Below are 21,877 nucleotides of genomic sequence, written 5' to 3'. Positions count from 1 at the left end.
TAGATGCATGTCCGGAGAATTCTTTCCAGTGTGGTAGTACTGAGTGCATAAGTACTGATCAAATGTGTGATGAACAAACTGATTGTTCCGATGGTACAGACGAAAAGTTTTGTAGTGAGTATCATGTGCAAAGTAGCATGCTTTAAGCCCCTAGGAAGCACTTTCAAATGAAAGAGGGGTTTAACAATACTAATTTTTGGCAAGCAAAATAAAAAAGATCATGTTTGAGGGGGCAAAACAGTAATAGAACATTGCTTTCTATTAAATAGTATATACGGGCACAACATTACGTTAATCATTAGCTTTGTTTTCTATTGTAAAGTATATCTTGGCAAAATTGTTGAGACCCTCCCCGGGTTCGTAAGGGCATGTTTCGCACATTAAAAGATATGCATTTATGTGTATTCAGGTATTCCTGTAAAAATTACTTTTGCAAAAGATTTAGCTAATCACAAGGACAAACTATCTATCGATGTTTTAAGTTGTATTATTATGTATATTGCAGATTTACATCCTGTAATAAATTGTAGTAGCGTGTCATTTCTAACAAACACGTCCATTGTCTCAGAGGAAGGATTTCAGGACAGGCGAGGTTTTACAGACTGCATTAAAGATGGCAACATAACTTCGTTCGAAGCAAATATATCTGTAGACTGCAATCGGCATAGCACAGTCACGTGTCGTCCTTTTTGTCCATCTGGGTGCAACTGTATAGGAGAAAGCTATATTTGTGTCAGAGATCAGTGTCCAGCCTTTACAGGGACAATCGTTCTAAATAACATTGAATGTACGAGTCTAGTTTTCGATGACAGAACACGCGAATATTTCGTGAAAAGCAAACATATATTTAAACTTGAAATTTATAATTCAGTTATTGCAAATCTAACAATATTTTCCTATGGTAATCTTTCTCTGCATAGAATCTTCATAATGCACAGTATCTTTGTGAAGATTAGAATACATCCTAACTTTTTGTCCACATCACATAAAACACTGCAATCCTTCCACATGTACAACTCTACAGTCTCCGATCTTGATTACAACGTGCGAACCTTGATAATACATCTGATTGTAAAGGCCAGTTCGTCATATCACTTTTTCAAAGCTACTTTCACTTTCAAACCTGAAATCTGTGATGTATCAGGTAATGGACTTAAAGACTTTTCTGAAGCAGGTCTACATTGCAGAGACTTAGTGAATGCAAGTCATAACGCGTTAACAGACATGATTAATACAAGTACCCGGATACTAGATTTAAGCCATAACAAGCTCACCCATTACAGACGTTCTTTTAAAGTTTTAAATGCACTTTATCTTAATAACAATCAGCTTCAGTCGACAAGAAACAGTCATCATAACGAAGAACGAGCTGGCGACAGCCTAAGGATACTTGATTTTTCATATAACAATATAACAACCATCGAAGCTGGAGATCTCATTGCGGTGAAACTGACATATTTGAATCTCTCGAGGAACCAAATCAAAATGATACATACTGGTGCCTTTCTTCAGTCCACCCAACTCTTCTCACTTGATTTATCCTATAATAAAATCTTCCATGGGACTTTCTCGCCACTCAAAAACTTAGAAGAGCTGTACATACAGGGAAATGCCTTTCAGGTCACAGTTGATATGTTTAAAGGTCTCTATAATTTAAGGATAATGGAAGTAAGCTCCTATACAATATGCTGTGCTAAACCAAATAGCATTTACAATGTCAAATGCATTGCACCTGTGAATGAAATTTCGTCTTGTGAGAATCTGATTGCTGACCCGGTTCTCAGTGCTGCTGTATGGTACATTGCATTAATGGCAATTTTTGGGAACATGACTGTTTTTCTACATTTTGCCAGTAATTTCAAAAGCAACGAAGAGGGGGCGTACTATATTCTAACAATTAATCTGAGTTGTGCGGAGTTTCTGGTTGGTGTTTACTTGTATATTATTGCTATCATAAATCTGCATTACACAGGCCAGTACGGTTTGAATGATTACGTTTGGAGACACAGCATCGTTTGTACCCTTTCTGGAATAACTGCCACTCTGTCAAGCGAGGTTTCTGCTTTTATTGTTTTGTTGATCACACTTGACAGATTTATTGCAGTCATGTATCCATTTTCGGACTTAAAACTTAACAGAAGAAGAGTCTCTGTGCTTTTGTTTATTGTCTGGGTTGCGTCTCTTCTCCTTGCTTTGATCCCTTTAATACCGGACCCTAATCTTGAAAACTTCTACGCACAGTCTGGAGTCTGCGTTTCTCTTCCACTGTCCATTACTAGAAAGTCTGGATGGCAGTACTCAATGACTGTGTTCGTGGGAATCAACTTTTCTCTTTTTCTCTTCATCATATTTGTACAGATTTCAATATTCGTTAAAGTTTTCAGAGTTGGGAAGAATGTGCAATCGACCGCAGAAAGCCAGAGGGAATCCTCGTTGGCGAAGACACTGTTTGCGATTGTTCTGACTGATGTATTCTGTTGGATACCTATAGGGACGATAGGTAGGTTATATCCACAAGTCACGTGTACACTAAATATGGATACTGATTAATATACATATCGATTTTATATTTTCTCCCCAGTTTTTACATATTCATTCAACCTTATAATTTAAAATACAATTATATTGTTATATTATGAGGATGAAATTTCTGATATGTTGAGTTTTCCGTTACTAGGAATGCTGACGTTTTTTGGGATTGAGGTACAGCCTTACGTTTATGCCTGGATGATAGTTGCCGTTCTGCCCATTAACTCAGCTATTAACCCAATATTGTATTTGTTGACTATATTCATCAGAAACAAGGTCGGGCTATACGGTGTCATTGGTTTGTTTCCTTTACTAGAAGAATGTGCAATAGTTTTTTGTCGTTCTGGAAATGTTTTTAAAAACGCAACTTCTAAAGTTTTTTGTCGAATTTAATATAAAAAAAAGGTAGTATAATCGTTGAAAACGCTTATTTGCTTGTTTAGTGTCCTTTCGAGAATTTTTTACTTAATTTGAGACGCCACATTTTGCCGGTGGAGGGCTGCAAATTTAGATCTGTACTATGCATTTACGGCTTTTGAGCAGTGAGGGATCTTTTTTCGTGCCAGCACCTACTGAGGCACGGGACTTCGAAAGGGGGGCGGGGGATAATAAAAATTTTAACGCTGCACCTACTATATTAACCCATGCTACGTGCTCAAAACCTTGTACTGCAGAAATACAGATATACTAAGTCGTTTTAAAGAGTCAAATCTTTCTTAATGATATTCATTTAGCTCGATTTTTTTAAAATTAGAAATTAGACATAAAACGCTTAAGCACGAATCTGCCATCCTCTTTTTAAACGAAATTTGCATATGTACGTGCGAATAACTAAAACAAAATATAACGACGTCAAATATTACGTGTACGTCAAAGTCGCGCGTATTTTGCGTCACTTGCAACCAAACCCCTTTAACATTGATAATGTATGAACGAATATGTCCCTATCTTGGACATATTATGCTTCTTTCTTATTAGTTTCACATTGACAAGCTACGATAATTGCTTGATATATATTATACACTTCTCAAACTTGTCAGTGTCATTTTATCAGTAGTACATCTAAAGTAAGTTCGCCTCCGATTGATAGACGTTAGTATACGAGCTTTTTTTTGAAATTTAGTTTTTATTTTCATTCTTCATCTTCTTCCTATAAAGTGCTGAAACCAGTTAAGTATTTTCGACTTACTTCCCATGTGCCGGGGATTAGCGCTTATGTACAGTGCAAGTGAAAACTCTTCAAAAACAAGGTAAAAGCATGCTTTTGTTCGTTTAAACCTGAATCCAAAAAAAAAAAAATATCAAGAGCACTAAAAAAGGGCGCCCAACCCGACACACTGGAAGTTGCGAATTTTGTATGGGAAGCAAATCTATATTAGCATTGCTGAAAAAGAACATTTGTGTTTATTTGTCTCAATACCGTATTGTTTTAATGTTACGACATAATGAACCTTGATTACCGTAGCTGAATATAACTTATAAGTATCGTCATTTTTTACACAGAGCTGCAAATTGGTTTTAAAAAATATCACAATTCCTATGTTTTTACTATTTCCTATTTTTTACACTATTTTGAGTGTACACCAGTTGAGCTATAGTCTCATTTAAAATTCCTATTTCACTTCTATGTTTAAATAAATAAGATATTAATATCAGTTCTTCAAAATTTAGAAAGGAAAAGACGGATATATCATATGGCAAATGAAAAAACAACTAGCTTCGGCAAAGGTACGTTTTCACCTTGTGTAACAATAATAGAATATTAACTAGAGCGAGCTCGTTGCAAAGCAACGAATAGGTCTTCCGTTGGAGCTGCGGAAGGAAGAAGTGACCTTGAGTCAAGGTCATGCCACATTCTAAAGTTATGCATGTAAGCAATCTTGTAAGGGGAAGCAACTTATAATATTTCGCTAGGAAAAACTGTAAAGGAATGTACGTGACCTTGAACATTCCAAATGCCTTGCGTCAAACCATGACACACTCTCGTCATAAAACCCAATGTGTGTGTTACTGACTTGAAAAGTTCACAGTGACACGTCATGTTCTTTTAGTACATACATACAGTCAAAACATCTTATCCTTAGTGACCTTGAACTTGAGTCAAGGCCATGTCACACTCTGCATGATACCAGCAATGTTTCACTAGTACAAATACGGTAGCGAAATTACAGTCCTCGACTCGACCAAATGACCTTGCATCAAAGCCATAACACACACTGGTTAAAAGCAATCCCAGTCTGTGAGTTTCTGAATGGATAAGTTCAGCCATGTTTTTGAGATCATACAGCGAGTCGGAATAATTTGTTAGGTTCAACATAATGATTAAAAAATTCATCGAGAATGTTTTATGCCCAGTTTGGATAAGTAGTAAAACGTGGAGATCGGTCCTTTGGATGAGACCGTATAAGGTCTCGTTTCGGGGTAAGTGCTAGCATGAAAAGGATCTCTCATGCTACAAATTTTGAATTTACCGGGTGGCAGTAAATACTGACAACCGGTAAGTTCAAAATTTACAACATGACAGATCCATGGCATTTGATTCTACCTCTGATTTCAAAAGATTTGCACTGTTCCTGATTTGTATTGTTTGAATGGTCTTTTAAGCTTGAATGCTGCACAGGTGCTTGTGGACAGGACCCCCCCCCCCCCACCCCATATACATCCCGGGGTCCAAGAATATTTTTATTCGTCTTTTTCCATAAATTAATCTTCTAGTACACATTTACAATGTATTCCATATGAAAAATCCATAAAAATGACGTAGAATTAACGTTTTATTAAAAAAATCATACCCGCGGTATTATGAAATAGAGAAGGTAAGTCACTTCCATTTCTTAACACTGGACCCCTCTTGGATATCGGGCCTAAAATATCATATACATGTACCTACCACATGTCACCAAAATATGTTATTATATCTTGTTTCATCGTCGCAAGCCACGGGTTTTGTGTCCATTCTATTTCCACAAACCCGTGGCTGCCTCCTTCAAATTTCTCTCGTTCTCATGAATATTAATAACATACATTCAACCAATAGAATAACATCTGACGCTTCAAGTCAGAACCAATGAAAATGATCAGTCTATCTTGTATTTGGATGTACTAACCATAACCACGAGCTGTACATCAACTTCGGTTCGAATTTCCTTTCTTAACGAGTAACGCTATTCAGCGTTCTCACACAACGTCTACATTCGAAACCCTGTATTTTAATGTAAAACCTTGTAAGTATTTTAGAATATACGTTACTCACATCTGTTCTTCAGGATCTATCGTATTTTTTTTTCAATAAATCTGCCACGCATAGCAAACATGATTTCATTATGGGCGCCGCCATTTAAGCGTACCAAAAATTGCTACAGAGTGATTTCATTGGTCAGGGTAAATCTGGCGTCACTTAACAAATATTCAATGGTTCAGTCGCGAGAACGAGAGAATTTGGTAGGAGGCAGCCACGGGTTTGTGGAAATAGAATGGACACAAAACCCGTGGCTTGCGACGATGATCTTGTTTCGGTAGATATTTTTGTCTTTAATCGTGCTATTTAAACGGAAGACCTTAAATAGTGTCTGTGGCTGTCACTATTTCGGTGTTTTTCAGAAACTTGATCGTAGAATTAGTCAAAGTCCACAACTGGACAATAAACTGATAAATCGGCTTCAGTATATTATCTGTTCACAGAAACGACATATTGAAACGGGAAAAAAACATAATCCAGAAGCAATTCATTTCATTGAAATTTTATCATGAATATTTTGTTTTAATCGATGGACTCGATAAATCAATAAACTGACCGAAGGAAAAACGTTGCACGTGCCGTAACTTTCTGTACGTTTTTTTTTTTTTTTATTATTATTATTTTACATTCTACTTGCATAATACATGCACATGTACATGTACATATATATTAAACAGAGACATAAATACCAAGCCCGTCGGCATTTAAAAAAAAGTAATAAAACATAATTTGATTTGATCTATTTTATTTCATTTAAACTCTATTAATTTGTTTTAAAAGTATGATTGATCTTTTTCCTTTCAATATACACTCAGGGTAAAAAAAAAAGTATATATTGACTCGTGTAACTTTCATGGTTGTAGTTGCATTTGAAAATGAAGAAATAATGAAATGTTGAAGGGACTGGTGTGTTGTATGGCTAGACAACGCCTTGCAAATGCAGAGAAATTAACCACAGGTACTCTAGGACAGGTGTGAAACCCCTAGGGCATGCCGTTTCCTGCTCTTGCTCTGCTAATCCCTATACACAGGAAATGACCGCGACTAATACGTAATACACAAAGAAACAGAATATATTCAAGTAAACTTGGCATTGATTTTTTTCTTGAGTATTATTGAGAATAATAAGTTTTAGTGATATACCCCCCCCCCCCCCAGTTTTAATTGTTTTGTGAAGTTCATCACCATGCACATTCCATCTTCTGTAATTGGAGAAATGTTTAAATTAAAAACAAACCACTGTTTACAAAAGAAGTGATTATCGAGGGAAAAAAATTGTTATATTTTATTGATATCTTTTATAACGTTCACGCGCCCACTCACTGCAAACGCTCACCATCGAATATTACAGCTTTCCGGACATTCGACAATTTCAGGGAAATGCTTGCACATTAATACAGTAAAGTGAAATTATTTAAATGAATTATATTGTTCTAAATTTGGTTAAAAAAAAAAAAAAAAAAAAAAAAAAAAAACATGAACAGTATATAGATATAATTTTTTCCTCATAGGAATGCTGAAAACTGTTAATCGGAACTCGCACTGACTATTGTTTAGCACGTGTATGTAACATTGCAGTTCGCATGTAATTTGAAAAGAGAAGTTATTAGAACTTATATTTCCGACATTAAAATTTGTCACGTTAAACTCTCAAATGACTCAGCTTATAAATAGTTTTCTTGATACTATTTAAAAAAAGATGTCGCTTTAGTATTGATATATAACTTAACAAAATTAATAATAATAAATAAAACAGAATGAAAAAACGATTAAAAATATTCTGCTTTACAATTTTTTTTTTGTTCATTCATTATTTTCACCTTTTGCGAAATAAAAGAAAATACTTTCATAAATATACATACACTGCGGGATTTTAATTTGTTTTGTTTTTTTTTAAAGAGGGAATTTCGCAAAATTCCTGTTCGGGGAGATAACTCCCGTTTGTTTACGATACTAGTTGATCGATGATTTAACCGCGGCGGGGACAGGTAGGTGATGAATTTACCGCGGAGGGAACGCGGTTTACATGTCTCACCTGGCCAAATCCCGCGTTGTGTTTATACCGCGACGGGGCGCGGGAAATACGGGATCCGCGTTGCTTGTACTGTACATGTATAGTCAATCAGATTAGAAATACAGCGACTATCAGAATTTCGGGCCGTAAAAAAGATCTGATTTTGATTAGATTTCAGGTGTAGGCGAATGTGTGTGTACTGAGGGGTTAGTTAATTCATTCAAGATTTATTATATTGTTCGTTTGGACGAAGGCTTCATAAAAATATACACACTGCTTGTACAGGTACACATCAATGAATGTTCAGATTAATTCAAAAATCGGCGGACATTAGTTTATTTTAGTTATCTAAAGGCAATGTTATTTCCAGAGACATTTATATTTTCTGTTTTTTGTCTCGGATTTTTCTTTTTTGTGATTTACCGGTTTACAAAGGCCTGTGTTTTAACAGCTGTTCATAAACACTGTCAATTAATATATGATCAGAGAAAACGAGACATCTCCCGGTAATTCATTTCTTATGGAAAATATATGGATTGACATCTTAGTATTTACCTGTGTAATTACGATGTTACAAACCGTGACGATCACTGGCCAGGAGGATTACCCGTTATGAAAACAACTCATGATCAAATCAGCGGACCTATAATTGACTTTTATATATGCTGTAAATCAATAAAATCATTTCAGTTTAACCGATATTTTATTGCAAAGATAATGGGAAAAAAAAGACTTGGGATTTAGAATTTTTCTGAATTTCAAACGCTCGATATGCATATATTTGGGGCGCTCTTACATATGCACTTATAAAACGTGCATGTTCTGTATTTGCATGCGTGTACATTGTATGTATCCGTAAAACCTTAAGATAGCTGATAAATGTGTTCTGATTTTCAGAAAAAATAATGGGAACCTATAAATAATTACATGTTTATCATTTTGTTCGCATACAATAACAAGTTTAGTAGAAAAAAATTGTTCAAGGTTAGGTGTCTAATAAATTTGTAATATTCAAATACAGTTACGCATGTATGTCTCATTCTACATATTTTGGAGGCGCGTGTGAATGTGGGATTTTGTATTTCCATACGCTCGATATGCATATATTTGGGGCGCTTGTTACAGTTGTACATTTTAAGTGCGTCGACAAAAGAACGTATATTAGATTACATACATGTACATTTAAGTTTCAAAAGTTCCATTACTAGTAGGAATTAATTAAGGTTACATATTTTGAATTTTATTATGAATAAAACAGACAATTAACTGATATCGAGAAATAAATTGTTTATAAAAATAACTATGCAACTTTCCTGTAATTCGGCGAATAAAATACTAAATAAAATACACTAGCGATTTAATCAAAGATATTATGAAATAATCTGAAAAATTCAACATATTTATCCACTCATGACTTAGTTTACAAAATGAATTTGGAATGGCCATTCTATGATTTGTTTTGTGTATGACTAGGTCGCTGGATCACACGCCGATGGATCTCCGGTGACCTCCTTTGCCACGCGCTATCGAGGGAGGTGTTACATAATTAAAAACACACAAGGTGAATGTAAAAGGCGCACATTTAATGGCTGTAAATAGTCTATGCTTCAAAGTTATGTTTTATTTTCTCAGTATATTGTTTGTTTTTATATGATAAGAAGAAAAGGTTATCTTTTTTCCCCTTTTTTTTAGTAGACTGGTTTATTCGACTTTGAAAAAAATGAAATAAAACGAAAAGTTGTCAAAAAAAAACTTCGAAATAAAGCACAAAACACTTCAAGAACCTTATTCTAAAGAATATTAGCATCTAATGTAGCCAGATTTATTATTTATAGTAAGTTTATTTTAGTTACACGCATGAAGAGCTCTCGTTTACTTGCTGAATGGAAACAGTTACCTGTATATGGGTCAAGCTTCTGGCGCATTTAAAACACAAGACTCGAACAAAATAACATTTTCATGAAATCAATAAGATGTTAAAGAACAACTTTTTTAACGACAGCCATTTCGAAATATTTACCGTTTTTGAGTTATAAAGCAAAAACTTTACAGGGCTCCAGATCCCTAATTTGAGGGGCCAGCCCCTTTTTAGTGGTGTCAAATGAAAGGCCTTGAAATTGTGCACAACTTTTATTCTACATGTCTTATCAAAATATTTTTAGTTTTAAAGATACAAAGGAAAATATGTCTAAATTTTCGCTCTTTTAGGCGTTCTAAATTTTGACCCCTAATTAGCGCCATTTTGAATACAGAAATCGAAAAACAAAAACCGATGTGCACAACTTCAATCTTTCTAATATCTAAATTCGGTAGAATTTCTGCTCCAGCTTTTGTAGTCTCTAAGCCTTTGTCTGGAAATGAAGCCTAATAAATTTTCATTTAAAGGGCAATAACTCAAAAGCAGAAGTGACTTTTTGAATTGTTTGACAGCATTCTGATAGAGTTTTGCAACGTCTATAAACTCTGCAAATTTGAGCAAAATCCGTTGAGAAATGAGCGAGATATGAGGTCTCAAAGTTGGCGTCTAGGAAAAAGAAGAAAAAAAAAAGAATAACTAGATGAGATCTCGTTGCGAGCAACGAGTAGGTCTTCCGTCCGATTTTTCGATAAGATGAGATATGATTTTGACTATGATCTTTGTTAAAAGATAATAATATATAGACTTCCCTAATTAGATTTCATTTTTTTGATTTATATAACATTATCAAAGAACTATATATGACAGGCTTTTGGCCCCTCTGAGCCCTTAATTTGAAGGGTCAGCCCCTTTTCCTTGATATCAAATGAAAGGTCTTGTGATTTTGAAGACTTTTTGTTCAACAACTATTCAGAGATTTCTTTTCGGTATGGAGATATGCTGAATTGAAATATTTATTGGCCAGCCCTCCAAGTCCTTAATGGGGCTGTTTGACAAAAATTGAAAGGGTGCATATTGTTTAGAACATTATTCAGACCATCTTTTGTACAGCATTGGTTATCAAAATAATCCCCCTTTTCGAGATATAATGCGTCAAAGACTTAGCATTCTGGCCCCTTGTGACCCCTTATTATGTAACATATGATCAGAATCTTATCATATATTGTTGTAAATTGTTAAGATAAGCATCTTTGCTTCAGTAATGTATTACAAAATATTGATCGTTCAAGAGTTATACATAAAAGACTTTTGGCCCCTCTCAGCCCCTAATTTAGGGGATCAGCCCTTTTTTCTTGATATCAAATGAGAGGTCTTGTAATTTTAAACACTTTTTGTTCAACAACTATTCAGAGATTTCTTTTCGTTGTGGAGATATACTGAATGGAAATATTTAGGGGCCACCCCTCTAAGTCCTTAATGGGGCAGTTTGACAAAAATTGAAAGGGTGCATATTGTTTAGAACATTATTCTGACCATCTTTTGTTCAGTATTGCTTATCAAAATATTCTCCCTTTTCGAGATATAAAGCGTCAAAGACTTAGCATTCTGGCCCCTTGTGACCCCTTATTACGTAACATATGATCAGAATCTTATCATATATTGTTGTAAATCGTTAAGATAAGCATCTTTGCTTCAGTAATGTATTACAAATTATTGATCGTTAAAGAGTTATAGATGAAAGAATTTTGGCCCCTCTGAGCCCCTAATTTGAGGGGTCAGCCCCTTTTTCTTGATACCAATTGAAAGATCTTGTGATTTTGAAGACTTTTTGTTCAACAACTATTCAGAGATTTCTTTTCGTTGTGGAGATATGCTGAATGGAAATATTTAGGGGCCAACCCTCCAAGTCCTTAATGGGGCCGTTTAATAAGAATTGAAAGGGTGCATATTATTTAGAACATTATTCTGACCATCTTTTATTCAGTATTGCTTATCAAAATATTCCCCCTTTTCGAGATATAAAGCATCAAAGATTTAGCATTCTGGCCCCTTGTGACCCCTTATTACGTAACATATGATCAGAATCTTATCATATATTGTTGTAAATCGTTAAGATAAGCATCTTTGCTTCAGTAATGTATTACAAATTATTGATCGTTCAAGAGTTATAGATGAAAGACTTTTGGCCCCTCTGAGCCCCTAATTTGAGGGGTCAGCCCCTTTTTCTTGATACCAATTGAAAGATCTTGTGATTTTGAAGACTTTTTGTTCAACAACTATTCAGAGATTTCTTTTCGTTGTGGAGATATGCTGAATGGAAATATTTAGGGGCCAACCCTCCAAGTCCTTAATGGGGCCGTTTAATAAGAATTGAAAGGGTGCATATTATTTAGAACATTATTCTGACCATCTTTTGTTCAGTATTGCTTATCAAAATATTCTCCCTTTTCGAGATATAAAGCGTCAAAGACTTAGCATTCTGGCCCCTTGTGACCCCTTATTACGTAACATATGATCAGAATCTTATCATATATTGTTGTAAATCGTTAAGATAAGCATCTTTGCTTCAGTAATGTATTACAAATTATTGATCGTTAAAGAGTTATAGATGAAAGACTTTTGGCCCCTCTCAGCCCCTAATTTGAGGGGTCAGCCCCTTTTTCTTGATATCAAATGAAAGGTCGTAACATTCTGCACAACTTTTCTTCTATATGTTTTAACAAATTCTTAACAGGTGTGAAGATATGAAAGAAAAGGTTTGAAATTTTGTGAGATGTTTCTGAGACATTTTTTGAGCCCTACCGAGCTTCGACGCCTTTTGCGCTAGAGAGATTTGGACACCTGCCTGCAAATCTACAAACCTTCCCCTACCTTCACTGAAAATCTTGAATCAATATCTTAAGTCGTTTCGGAGGAGTTTCCAGGACAAGCCGACACTCTAAAAATCAGAATATCCTAAATATCTCGAGATGGAAAGTGACGTCATCAACGAAAAAAATTTCCAATAAGGTTCAGATCAATACCTATCAGATCTGAAAGTTTCATGAAAATCGGCCAAGACATTTTCGAGAACTCGCGTGCACAAAATCGGTAAGAATAATAATAATAATAATAATAATAGGGAAAAAGAAACCGAACGAAAACAATAAGGTCTTCCGTTGGAGACGGAAGACCTTAATAATCTTAACCATCAGAATCAGTAGAAGGTCTTCCGTTGGAACGGAAGACCTTAATTACAATCATTATCACTATATTAATTGATTTTTGTGTATTGTTTAACGTCCCTCTCGAGAATTTTTCACTCATTTGGAGACGCCACCGTTTGCCGGTGGAGAGCTGCAAATTTTGACCTATACTCTGCTCTCAGGGCCATTTAGCAGTGAGGGATCTTCGTGCCAGCACTTACTGCGACACGGGACCTCGGTTTATACGGTCTTATCCGAAGGACCGTCTCGATGTCCCACAGTGGGATTCGAACATGCGACGTAAGGATCAACTCCTTACTCCGCGACTCTAAGGATCAACTCCTTACTCCGCGACTCTAGAGCGAACGCTGTTACCACTGCACCATGCGGGCGACCTATACTAATTCAACGAAAAACCTTAGGGTGGTGTCGAGAATGTTGAGGCTGAGTCCGTCTTTTTTCTGCACTTAAAAAAAAATTCTTCGAAGTTTACTGTTCATAATTTGGTCCTGTTAATCTTTTAAACGTCTGTCCCCAGAAATCATATTATTTTGCTTTAATTTCAAAATTTAGTAAATAAACTGTTAAATCATTAATATTTGAACTTTTTCAAAGTATCTTGCCTAATTCATTCTGATGTATATCTTGTTAATCTAGTGGAGATCCGTTAACACCAGTCAGAGAGTCATCAGCACCGTTTCGGGTACTTCTTCCTACAGTCGTGATCTTCAACATTGTCCTGTAGATCAAAAACAGGGAACAACGAAGAAAATTGTTAATATAAAGGAAGAAGGGATCGGGTCACAGGAGAAAATGGAGTCACTACAGGAAAGGATCGGGATACAGATGGAAGGGATCGGGTCACATCAGGAAAGAATGGAGTCTGTAGAGGAAAAGATCGCGACACAAGAGGAAAGGATCGGGTCACAAAAAAGAGTGGAGTTTCTAGAGGAAAGAATCGGGACACATCAGGAGAGAATGGAGTCAATACAGGATAGGATCGGGACACAGGGGGTAGGGATCGGGTCACAACAAGAAAGAATGGAATCACTACAGGAAAGGATCGGGTCACAACAGGAAAGGATAGGTCCACATCAGGAAGGAATAGGGTCACAACAGGAAATGTTCCGGAAACACCAAGATCCGGAAAGGATCGGGACACAGCAGGAAAGGTTCGTCTCAACACAAGAAAGGCTTAGGTCACAACAGGAAAGGATAAGCACACCACAGGAAAGGATAGGTTCTTATCAGGAAGAAATGGAGTCTCTATAGGAAAGGATCTGGCCATAACAGGAAAGAATCGGGTCACAATACGAAAAGATCTAGTTAGAAGGGTTGTCTACTTCTGATTAAAGGACTCGTCACATGAATTTTTTTGTATTATAAATTGGACAGAGACAACAATTTAAGTTTTAGAAATGTTGCTTTCAAGATTACTTGGTTAGCTTCCAGATAAATTGTCGTAACTTTCTTTAAACTTCCTGTACAATTACAATGGTTCAGGTCTTACTCAAAACTTTACATTATTGAAAGGGAGGAGAGTGTTGGCGATGGTAGAGACACAAGGGCAATTTAATTTTATTCCCCGCTTTATAATCCATTCTTATCGTTAATCAATTGTATTGTCTATTGAACAATTAAGAAGCATTATTTAATTTGTTGTATTGTGGAGAGTTAGGTGTTCTTTTTACCGAGAGGACAGCCTTTGTTTGCTTCTGATTCGCCTTTGGTTTCTTTATAATATTCAAAATAAATCCGATGTCATAAACATTCATGTTCCTTTTGTGTCTTTCAACTTGGAATATTTTGTTCATAACATAACAAACATTATAAATGATAAGAATATGACGTTATAGGCACAAACCGTGTCTCAGTGGGTGCTGGCACGAAAAAGATCCCTCACTGCTCAATGGCCCTAAGTGCCGAGTGTAGGTAAAAAATTGCAGTTCTCCACCGGCAAGTGTTGGCGTCTCCATATGATTGAAAATCTCTCGAGAGGGACGTTAAACAACAAACAAAAAACAAACGCTATTAGTTTGTTCGTTTGAATGTTGTTAAACGTCCCTCTCGAGAATTTTTCACTCATATAGGGACGCCACCACTTGCCGGCGGAGAGCTGCAAAATTTGTCCTATACTCGGCACTTATGGCCAATGAGCAGTGAGGGATCTTTTTCGTGCCAGCACCTACTGCGACACGGGACCTCGGTTTATACGGTCTCATCCGAAGGACCAGTCTCCACGTCCCACAGTGGGATTCGAACCCGCGACGTGAGGATCAACGCCTTACTTCGCGATTCTAGAGCAGACGCTCTAACTACTGCGCCACGAACGCTTTGTGAGCTATTGTCAAAAACAGCGACGTCGGGCGATAATGCGGCCTCACTCAGTACTGTGTGGAGCAGGGTATAGGACTCAGGAAAGAGCTGGGAGCGACACAAATACATGTATGGAACAGTGGTTTTTAAAAAGTAAAAGAGGTTCAAAGATGAATGGACTGGTTATCCCATGGAAGAAGCGTTTGGTACACTAACAAAAATGACGACAAACTGAAAAGTCTAACTGGAGGTCAAGACCGCCTTTAACTATGCGAGCAGTTGTTTTTATGATTAGGGTTGGGAAATTGTCTATTTAAAGAATTAATTCCATGATATATTCTTATTTGTAGAACGTTTGAAATGGATATATCTCGGTAACTCAAAGAAAATCAAAGGCAGTATCGAATTTATGCTTTAAACGAATTTTTAAAGACGCACGATTCCTGAAAAAAAATCACAAACTCCAAGAGCTACGTTTTGAGGTCCCCTGTGTTGCGCTGGCAGCTATTATGAATGGCTAATTGTATTCGGCGCTCCAGCGCGTTCATCTCATCCCAATATCACAAAAGTGTTTTCTCCCTGCATTAAAACACTCAAATGACATCGACTTCCTTTATAATTTAAGCATTATCGCTTATATTCAAGTCGACAGCCCGAGCCCGATTGTAATTTTTTGTTGGGTAGATCCAGAATTTTTTCCCTAGGAGGTGTTGGCTCAAATCGCAAGGGGAAGAGGTCCGAGGCATAGCTTTAGTAATTTTACACTGTCAGTTTAAATAAATTTGATTTTCCAGGGATCCGGATCCCCTTTGATCCATGCATGCCTTACCATAATTTGTGCTAGAGTAATCCGAAATTTACCCCAATCTCCAAAAATTAACTATAGTATTTAAAAATATTTAGTGCTTTGGTTTTTGTAAATTTTCTTTATGTATATAAAAAATTTACCGGTATTACGCAATGACCCTAGACTCTAGAGATTAACCTCCTTTTTAGAGACTTGATTATGATGGCAATAAGCTGCCATACATTGGTATCAGTGTTTGACAAAGATCCCTTGTTACGTATTAAAATAATACTACTACTAAATATTAACTTGTCTTTATTTGAGAAGGGGGGGGGGGAGTAAGTTTAGTTACAGAAATGGCTGGCCTGCAAACCTAAACAGATCATTTGCACTTCAGATCATGTGCCAGTATACATAAAGTTGTGCCTCCCCATATTGTAGTCTTCTCAACCACTTATCTCATTAAAAATCCAATCATATAAAATACATTTACAGTGGTTCCATCAACATGCCTTAAACATTAATTTTTGTGGTCTTGTGTTTTGCAGAGTGAAAATTAAAATAGAATTTGATGGTCATTAAAGTAAGAAACATATCAAAAAGTTTTATGATGACCTGTCTACACGAAATACTGAGTCATTCGCTGATTGCACAAAAATTGATGCCAATAGAAATTGATAAAACCAGTGTATTAATATTAGTGGCCATGAATAAAAGAAACCACAAGCAGTTAAATAATGATGTTGAAGCTTCAAAAACATAATCCCATCTATGAAACTTGCTCTTTTGATTTATGATAAACCAAACATTGTTTTATCACAAAAACAAGCACAAAAATCTTATCAACAAAAAAAAAAAATAATAATAAAGAAAAAAAAACAGGAACAAAAAAACAAAAGAAAAAATACACACACATTATGTTTTGAGCAAGACACATGTTTAAATTATGTTGATTGTCTAGATTCTTAGATCAGGAATTTGCACATGTTGATTACAATTTACAAAATGAGACTGAAGCATTTTCAAGTGGCATGGTTTCAATTTGTTGCTGACTTTTTCGGGATCTTGATTTTGTCAATTGTAAAATGTGGATGTCGCTTCAATATGCATTCTGGTTGGCAGTGGTAGAAAGTAGTTCTCTTTTTTTTGAGCAGTGTAAACCCATTCAGTGTCACCTTCTTTATTCTGGGGATATAGGTATCGCTCTGGATGTTGCATTATAAGATCAAAGGAATATCGAGTGAAATATCGAGCCCGATGCTAACAAAACTGTATAAGCGATAATTTATTTTATAAACAAAATATGTTGCGCGAGCGCGCCGACGCGCCGAATACAATTAGCCTTATGAATGATTCGTTTATCAGAGAGAAAAATGTTAATTAGAGAGATATTGAAATTTCTGTGAATTATGTAAAAAGTGTTGACTATGGTACAGGTTAATTTTTAACTTTATAATGTTAGTGAAACAGAAAACATTGATTGATTGTGTGTTGTATTACGTTCCGTTCGAAAATTTTTCACTCATATAGAGACGTCACCATGCTCCAAATTTAGATTTTTACTCGGCACTCAGGGCCATTGAGCAGTGAAGGTTCTTTATCGTGCCAAAGCCTATCGTGAGACGGGGCTTCGGTTTTTAAGGAGGTCTCGCAACGTTCACTTCAAAGTGCGCTTGGCGAAGGAACAGTTGCTACTTATTTTTATCGACTTAGGTCAGTCGCGGCCGTAATTCGAACACACGACCTTCCGATCACGGAGCGAGCGCTCTACCGACAGATCTACCGTGACGGTTAAAAAAACCCATTGAATATGTTCGCGTTTTTCTGGGACAACCCTTGTAGTAAGCATCGCCTTTCTCTTTATCAGAACAATAACGAAAACATTTTCCTTGACATGAATTACAAAACTGAGAGGGTTGAATCTTGTGCTTGTCATTACAAATGTCAATATGTAATACCTCTTTTATACATTTGAAGAAAGGATGCATGATTTTCAAAGATTTGCATTTCTGAGCTCTCATTCCACACACTCTCCAGAGTTTTTTTTTCCTGATTGTTAACGCTAATCGATTTCCGCCAAACCTCCAATAAGTAGAAATGAGATCCAAGTAAAATACAAAGGGCATAACTATGTTGAAGTGAGAACGTTTCACCTATCTGCATACATCTACGTCAAAATACAATCAACCTTAGTACTCTAAATTGATTCCCATCCAAAAATCTACCCACTCCATTCTGTGTCCTGCTTAATAAGACCATATCCGCTAGACTGGTCATGATATGCATAGCGTAGCATTCCTTTTTCTACTATATATGATAATTAACGGTTAAAACAACAATTAAAATTGTATTGATGTGTTTGAAGTAATTATTGAACTGATTTAACCAAAGAAATAATGTAATAATTACCTACTACAGGTTCAAGGAATCAAACTGAAGGAAAAAGGCTCGTTTAGTTTTCAGAAAAAGAAAGTAATCATGTGATTATTCGAAAATAAATACACTGGATAGAGACTCGGATTTCAGAAGCTAAAATTTTTCATCAGGAATATGAGTTTTAACAGTACAGCTTGCACAACGCTTAACAAAATTAATTTTTTGCAACGAAGAATATTCCCAGGTTTTTGTAAATGTAATACTAATAGGACCACCATTTTCTGAGAGTTGTTTATCCTCGGACTTGACAATACCTATTCCTACAGCACGCCCTATTGCAGTATGAACACAATAAGATTTTTCTGAAGTTTTAATGTAAAATTGTACTTGATGGTCCATTTCATCTCACAACAGAATTTTACAACCTCGATTTTTATCCTGAATTTCTGTAACACGACACTAAATCATCAAAGTCAAGGTTTCCCTTTTTTTTGTTTGTTTGCTTACGCTTGTAGGAATCTCAGACATACCTTGCTGTAGACCCTTTCAATTGATTAAATTCTGTTTGAATTTTCTCATAGCAGCCGCGGGTTCATGTTTGGCAGCGTAGTTCTCAATCCTAGCTCGGTCCCCAGATCACATATGAACCTCGCTTTTTTTGCTGGAAGTTGGAATTGCATGGAGTTCAAAATTTTCTAATATTACGGAAAATTTTGAACTATATTTCTGTATCAATCTTGGTGACACACACACCGATTGATGACATTTGGATTTGGCCATTCCAAGTTTTTTCTCTGTTTAGCGTCCACCCATCTTTCAAAAACCTACCTACCTTTTCGCAAAAAACACACAAACCAAAAAATAAAACACAGACTTTATAGTCACAAAAATGAGGTAACTCAAAGGATTTGATTTCATTAATCTATTCTTCTCTTAGAAAAAAAATTCATCAGCAAAATCAAGGTATTCAATGCTTACTATATTCTAAATTTGATATATTGTAAACAAATATTTTGAGAAATTGACAGAATTCAGTGATTTTGACTAGAATATGCAATTTGAGGACTCTTGATTTTGTTTGTTTTTTGTGATATGGGTTGTTAAAAACCAAGGCGCACGCGGACGCTAAACATAGAAAAACTTGGAATGGCCTTTGGCAGAACATTGCAAGTTTTGCAATTTTAATATCGACATGCTTACTGTGTTCATGCTAAATCAGAACTGAAACTGTAGCTTTACTGCTGTATTGTTTGAAGTGTTTGTGAATTGTTTTTATCTTTTTATTTCATTCCACGGAAGCACAGGATCTTTGTAATTATACAATAGTTATCAAATTCTTATTAATCAGGCGGAACAATATTCCTTTGGAAATGGAATACATGCAAAACGAGAGTTAAATTTTTTTTATTACTGGCCTTAAAGCTTAAATTAATTTCAACGAATTCAAAACCTTTTATCGCCTTTTCATTGGCAATGGGGTATATTCCATATAGGCAAAAAGGCTGCAGCCTACAAACCATTTTCTTGAAAAAGTATATTTATACATGTATTTGTTTGAAAAATGGGGGAAAGTTGATCATAAATCTTATTTATTTACCTGTTTACTAGAATATGTTTTCATCAAATGCAATAAAGGTATTTTTAGCAATCCACACTTTTAATTAATGTCTATCAAACTTTTACGTGGTTCTCCGACCCCCACATTCCATTGAGGATGAGCGACTCCCTCCTTGCCTACCCGCAATTCGCGTTTCCGGTGAAATCTGTGACTTCACATTAGCTTAACATAAGCAGAAAGGAATATACGCCACAGTAATCAAGCTCAAAAGTTCACTGCAACAATACAGATCAGAAGAAGACCAAACGAGGATCTCTAAAAACATCAGAAAAGGAAGATTCAAGCATATGATTTCTCCGTGTATCGTCTGGTCCATGATGAGTCCTCCGTGGCTTCAATTACCCTTTATGTTCTCTAGACATTGAAGGATTTCTTTTCTGTCGCATGCATTTATTATGAGTCCCCTTACTAGCAAGATGTGTGAGATAACTCGAAAACATGGATATGCACATAAGCTGAAACCTGATTGGCTACTACTCTTAGGACTATACCGGCATTGTTTTCGATGGTTTTTTAATTTTAAAGAACGGTGTTGCCATTTATTTGAAATTTATTTGAAAGTGTTTCAAATTTTAGTTTCGACTTTGCTACGTTTTTTAATTCTATCAGAGTATCTATATGTATTGTAGTTTCAATCTTAACGCTTCTTTTCACTTTGTTATAAGTACAAAACATATATAACCTTGTCAGAGACTTTCTGGTCATATTGTGGTCATGAGGTAGACTGTCGTGATAAATGATGTCAATGGTTCTTGATTTTCCTAACCTTCAGCCTATTCATCAAAGTAATAAGCTTCCTGTGCTTCTTTATCGAAATAATTTGTAGTAAGTTTGAGATTAAAAGGTCGATATGAATTGTCGGGGTTTTTCTGATCGGTCATAAGGTTTGAAGGATTTGGATGGAACACCGAGATTATATTCCATATTAGTAATGCCAGACTTCTATTTCTAAAATCTTCTTTTATGTTCCTGGGTAATGAGAAAAAATAAGTACATGGTTATGATGAGCAAAGGTGCCTTTGCCTTTATTGTAAAATTCATGAACCATAGTTAGAGGTTAGGGGCAGGATCTATACAAACAGTGAACAATGCATATGTTCTCTGCAAATTTTCTTCTCTCTCCCTGTATTATTAGCAAGCAAACTACATGAATGGTTATGATGATTAGGAATGCCTTTACTTAAATTGTAAAATTCAGGTGTTAGGACAGGACTCTATTGATTATAAAGTGAAAAATGCATTAATACTTTGAAAATCTTCTCCTCTGCTCCTGGGCATCTAGCAAACAACCCAAATAAATAGTTGTAATTAGCAAGGGTGTTCTTATCAGATTTTCAGAAATTCATTACCTCTGGGAAGGGGGTTCTGATGCTAGGACAGCTCTATTGATTGATTGATGTTTTACGTTCCCTGTCGAGAATTTTTCACTCGATCATATAGAGAAGTCACCATACACCGGTGAAGGGCCTTTACTCGGCACTCAGGGCCAATGAGCAGTGAAAAATCTTTATCGTGCCAACGCCTGCTGTGGCACCGGACTTCGGTTTTTAAGGTCTCATCCGAAGGACCCGCAACTTTCACTTCAAAGTGCCGAGCGCTTGGCAAAGGAACAGTTGCTTCCTATTTTATATCGACTTAGGTCAGTCGCGGTCGGGGTTCGAACCTACGATCTTCCGATCACCAGCTCTATTGATAATGTAGCGAAATTTCTATTCCACCTTGAGAGGTTATTCACCTTTGATTATTCCACTGTGATAAGCAAGCATTATAAATTATGTAATTCATAGACATATAAATAATAGATTTATACAAGTTTTTAAATAGCACTCGGATATGCAGACAACTTTCAAACTATCAAGAGAAAGTATTTTGCTGGTTGCTGATTGTCCTATAATATCTTCCTCTTTCAATTTACTTGGTTTATTATGTAAATATCAAATTTCCATCCTACGCATT

General features: G+C 35.9%; 1 protein-coding gene across 1 annotated transcript; it reads left to right on the top strand.

The window, feature by feature from the left end:
• Positions 1–1,662: 1,662 nt before the first annotated feature.
• Positions 1,663–14,096, top strand: LOC133179735 (G-protein coupled receptor GRL101-like). Its single transcript, XM_061314429.1, has 3 exons — positions 1,663–2,500; positions 2,678–2,805; positions 13,482–14,096. Exons 1-3 carry the CDS (start codon positions 1,663–1,665, stop codon positions 14,094–14,096), a joined length of 1,581 nt encoding a protein of 526 aa, XP_061170413.1.
• The last annotated feature ends 7,781 nt before the right edge of the window (positions 14,097–21,877 follow it).

This window comes from Saccostrea echinata, unplaced genomic scaffold (genome assembly GCF_033153115.1).
Source record: "Saccostrea echinata isolate AGI-Se365-2 ecotype Australia unplaced genomic scaffold, CSIRO_AGI_Sech_v1 ptg000005l, whole genome shotgun sequence".
NCBI lineage: Eukaryota > Metazoa > Mollusca > Bivalvia > Ostreida > Ostreidae > Saccostrea > Saccostrea echinata.
Note: the sequence above shows the minus strand (reverse complement) of the source record. Positions and strands in the feature narration are given on the sequence as shown.

Coding starts and splice junctions, on each gene's coding strand:
- LOC133179735 (XM_061314429.1), top strand. CDS start 1,663: ATGGAAGTAAGCTCCTATACAATATGCTGTGCTAAACCAAATAGCATT. Junction 2,501..2,677: donor GATACCTATAGGGACGATAG/GTAGGTTATATC, acceptor TTCCGTTACTAG/GAATGCTGACGTTTTTTGGG. Junction 2,806..13,481: donor CTATATTCATCAGAAACAAG/GTCGGGCTATAC, acceptor TTGTTAATCTAG/TGGAGATCCGTTAACACCAG.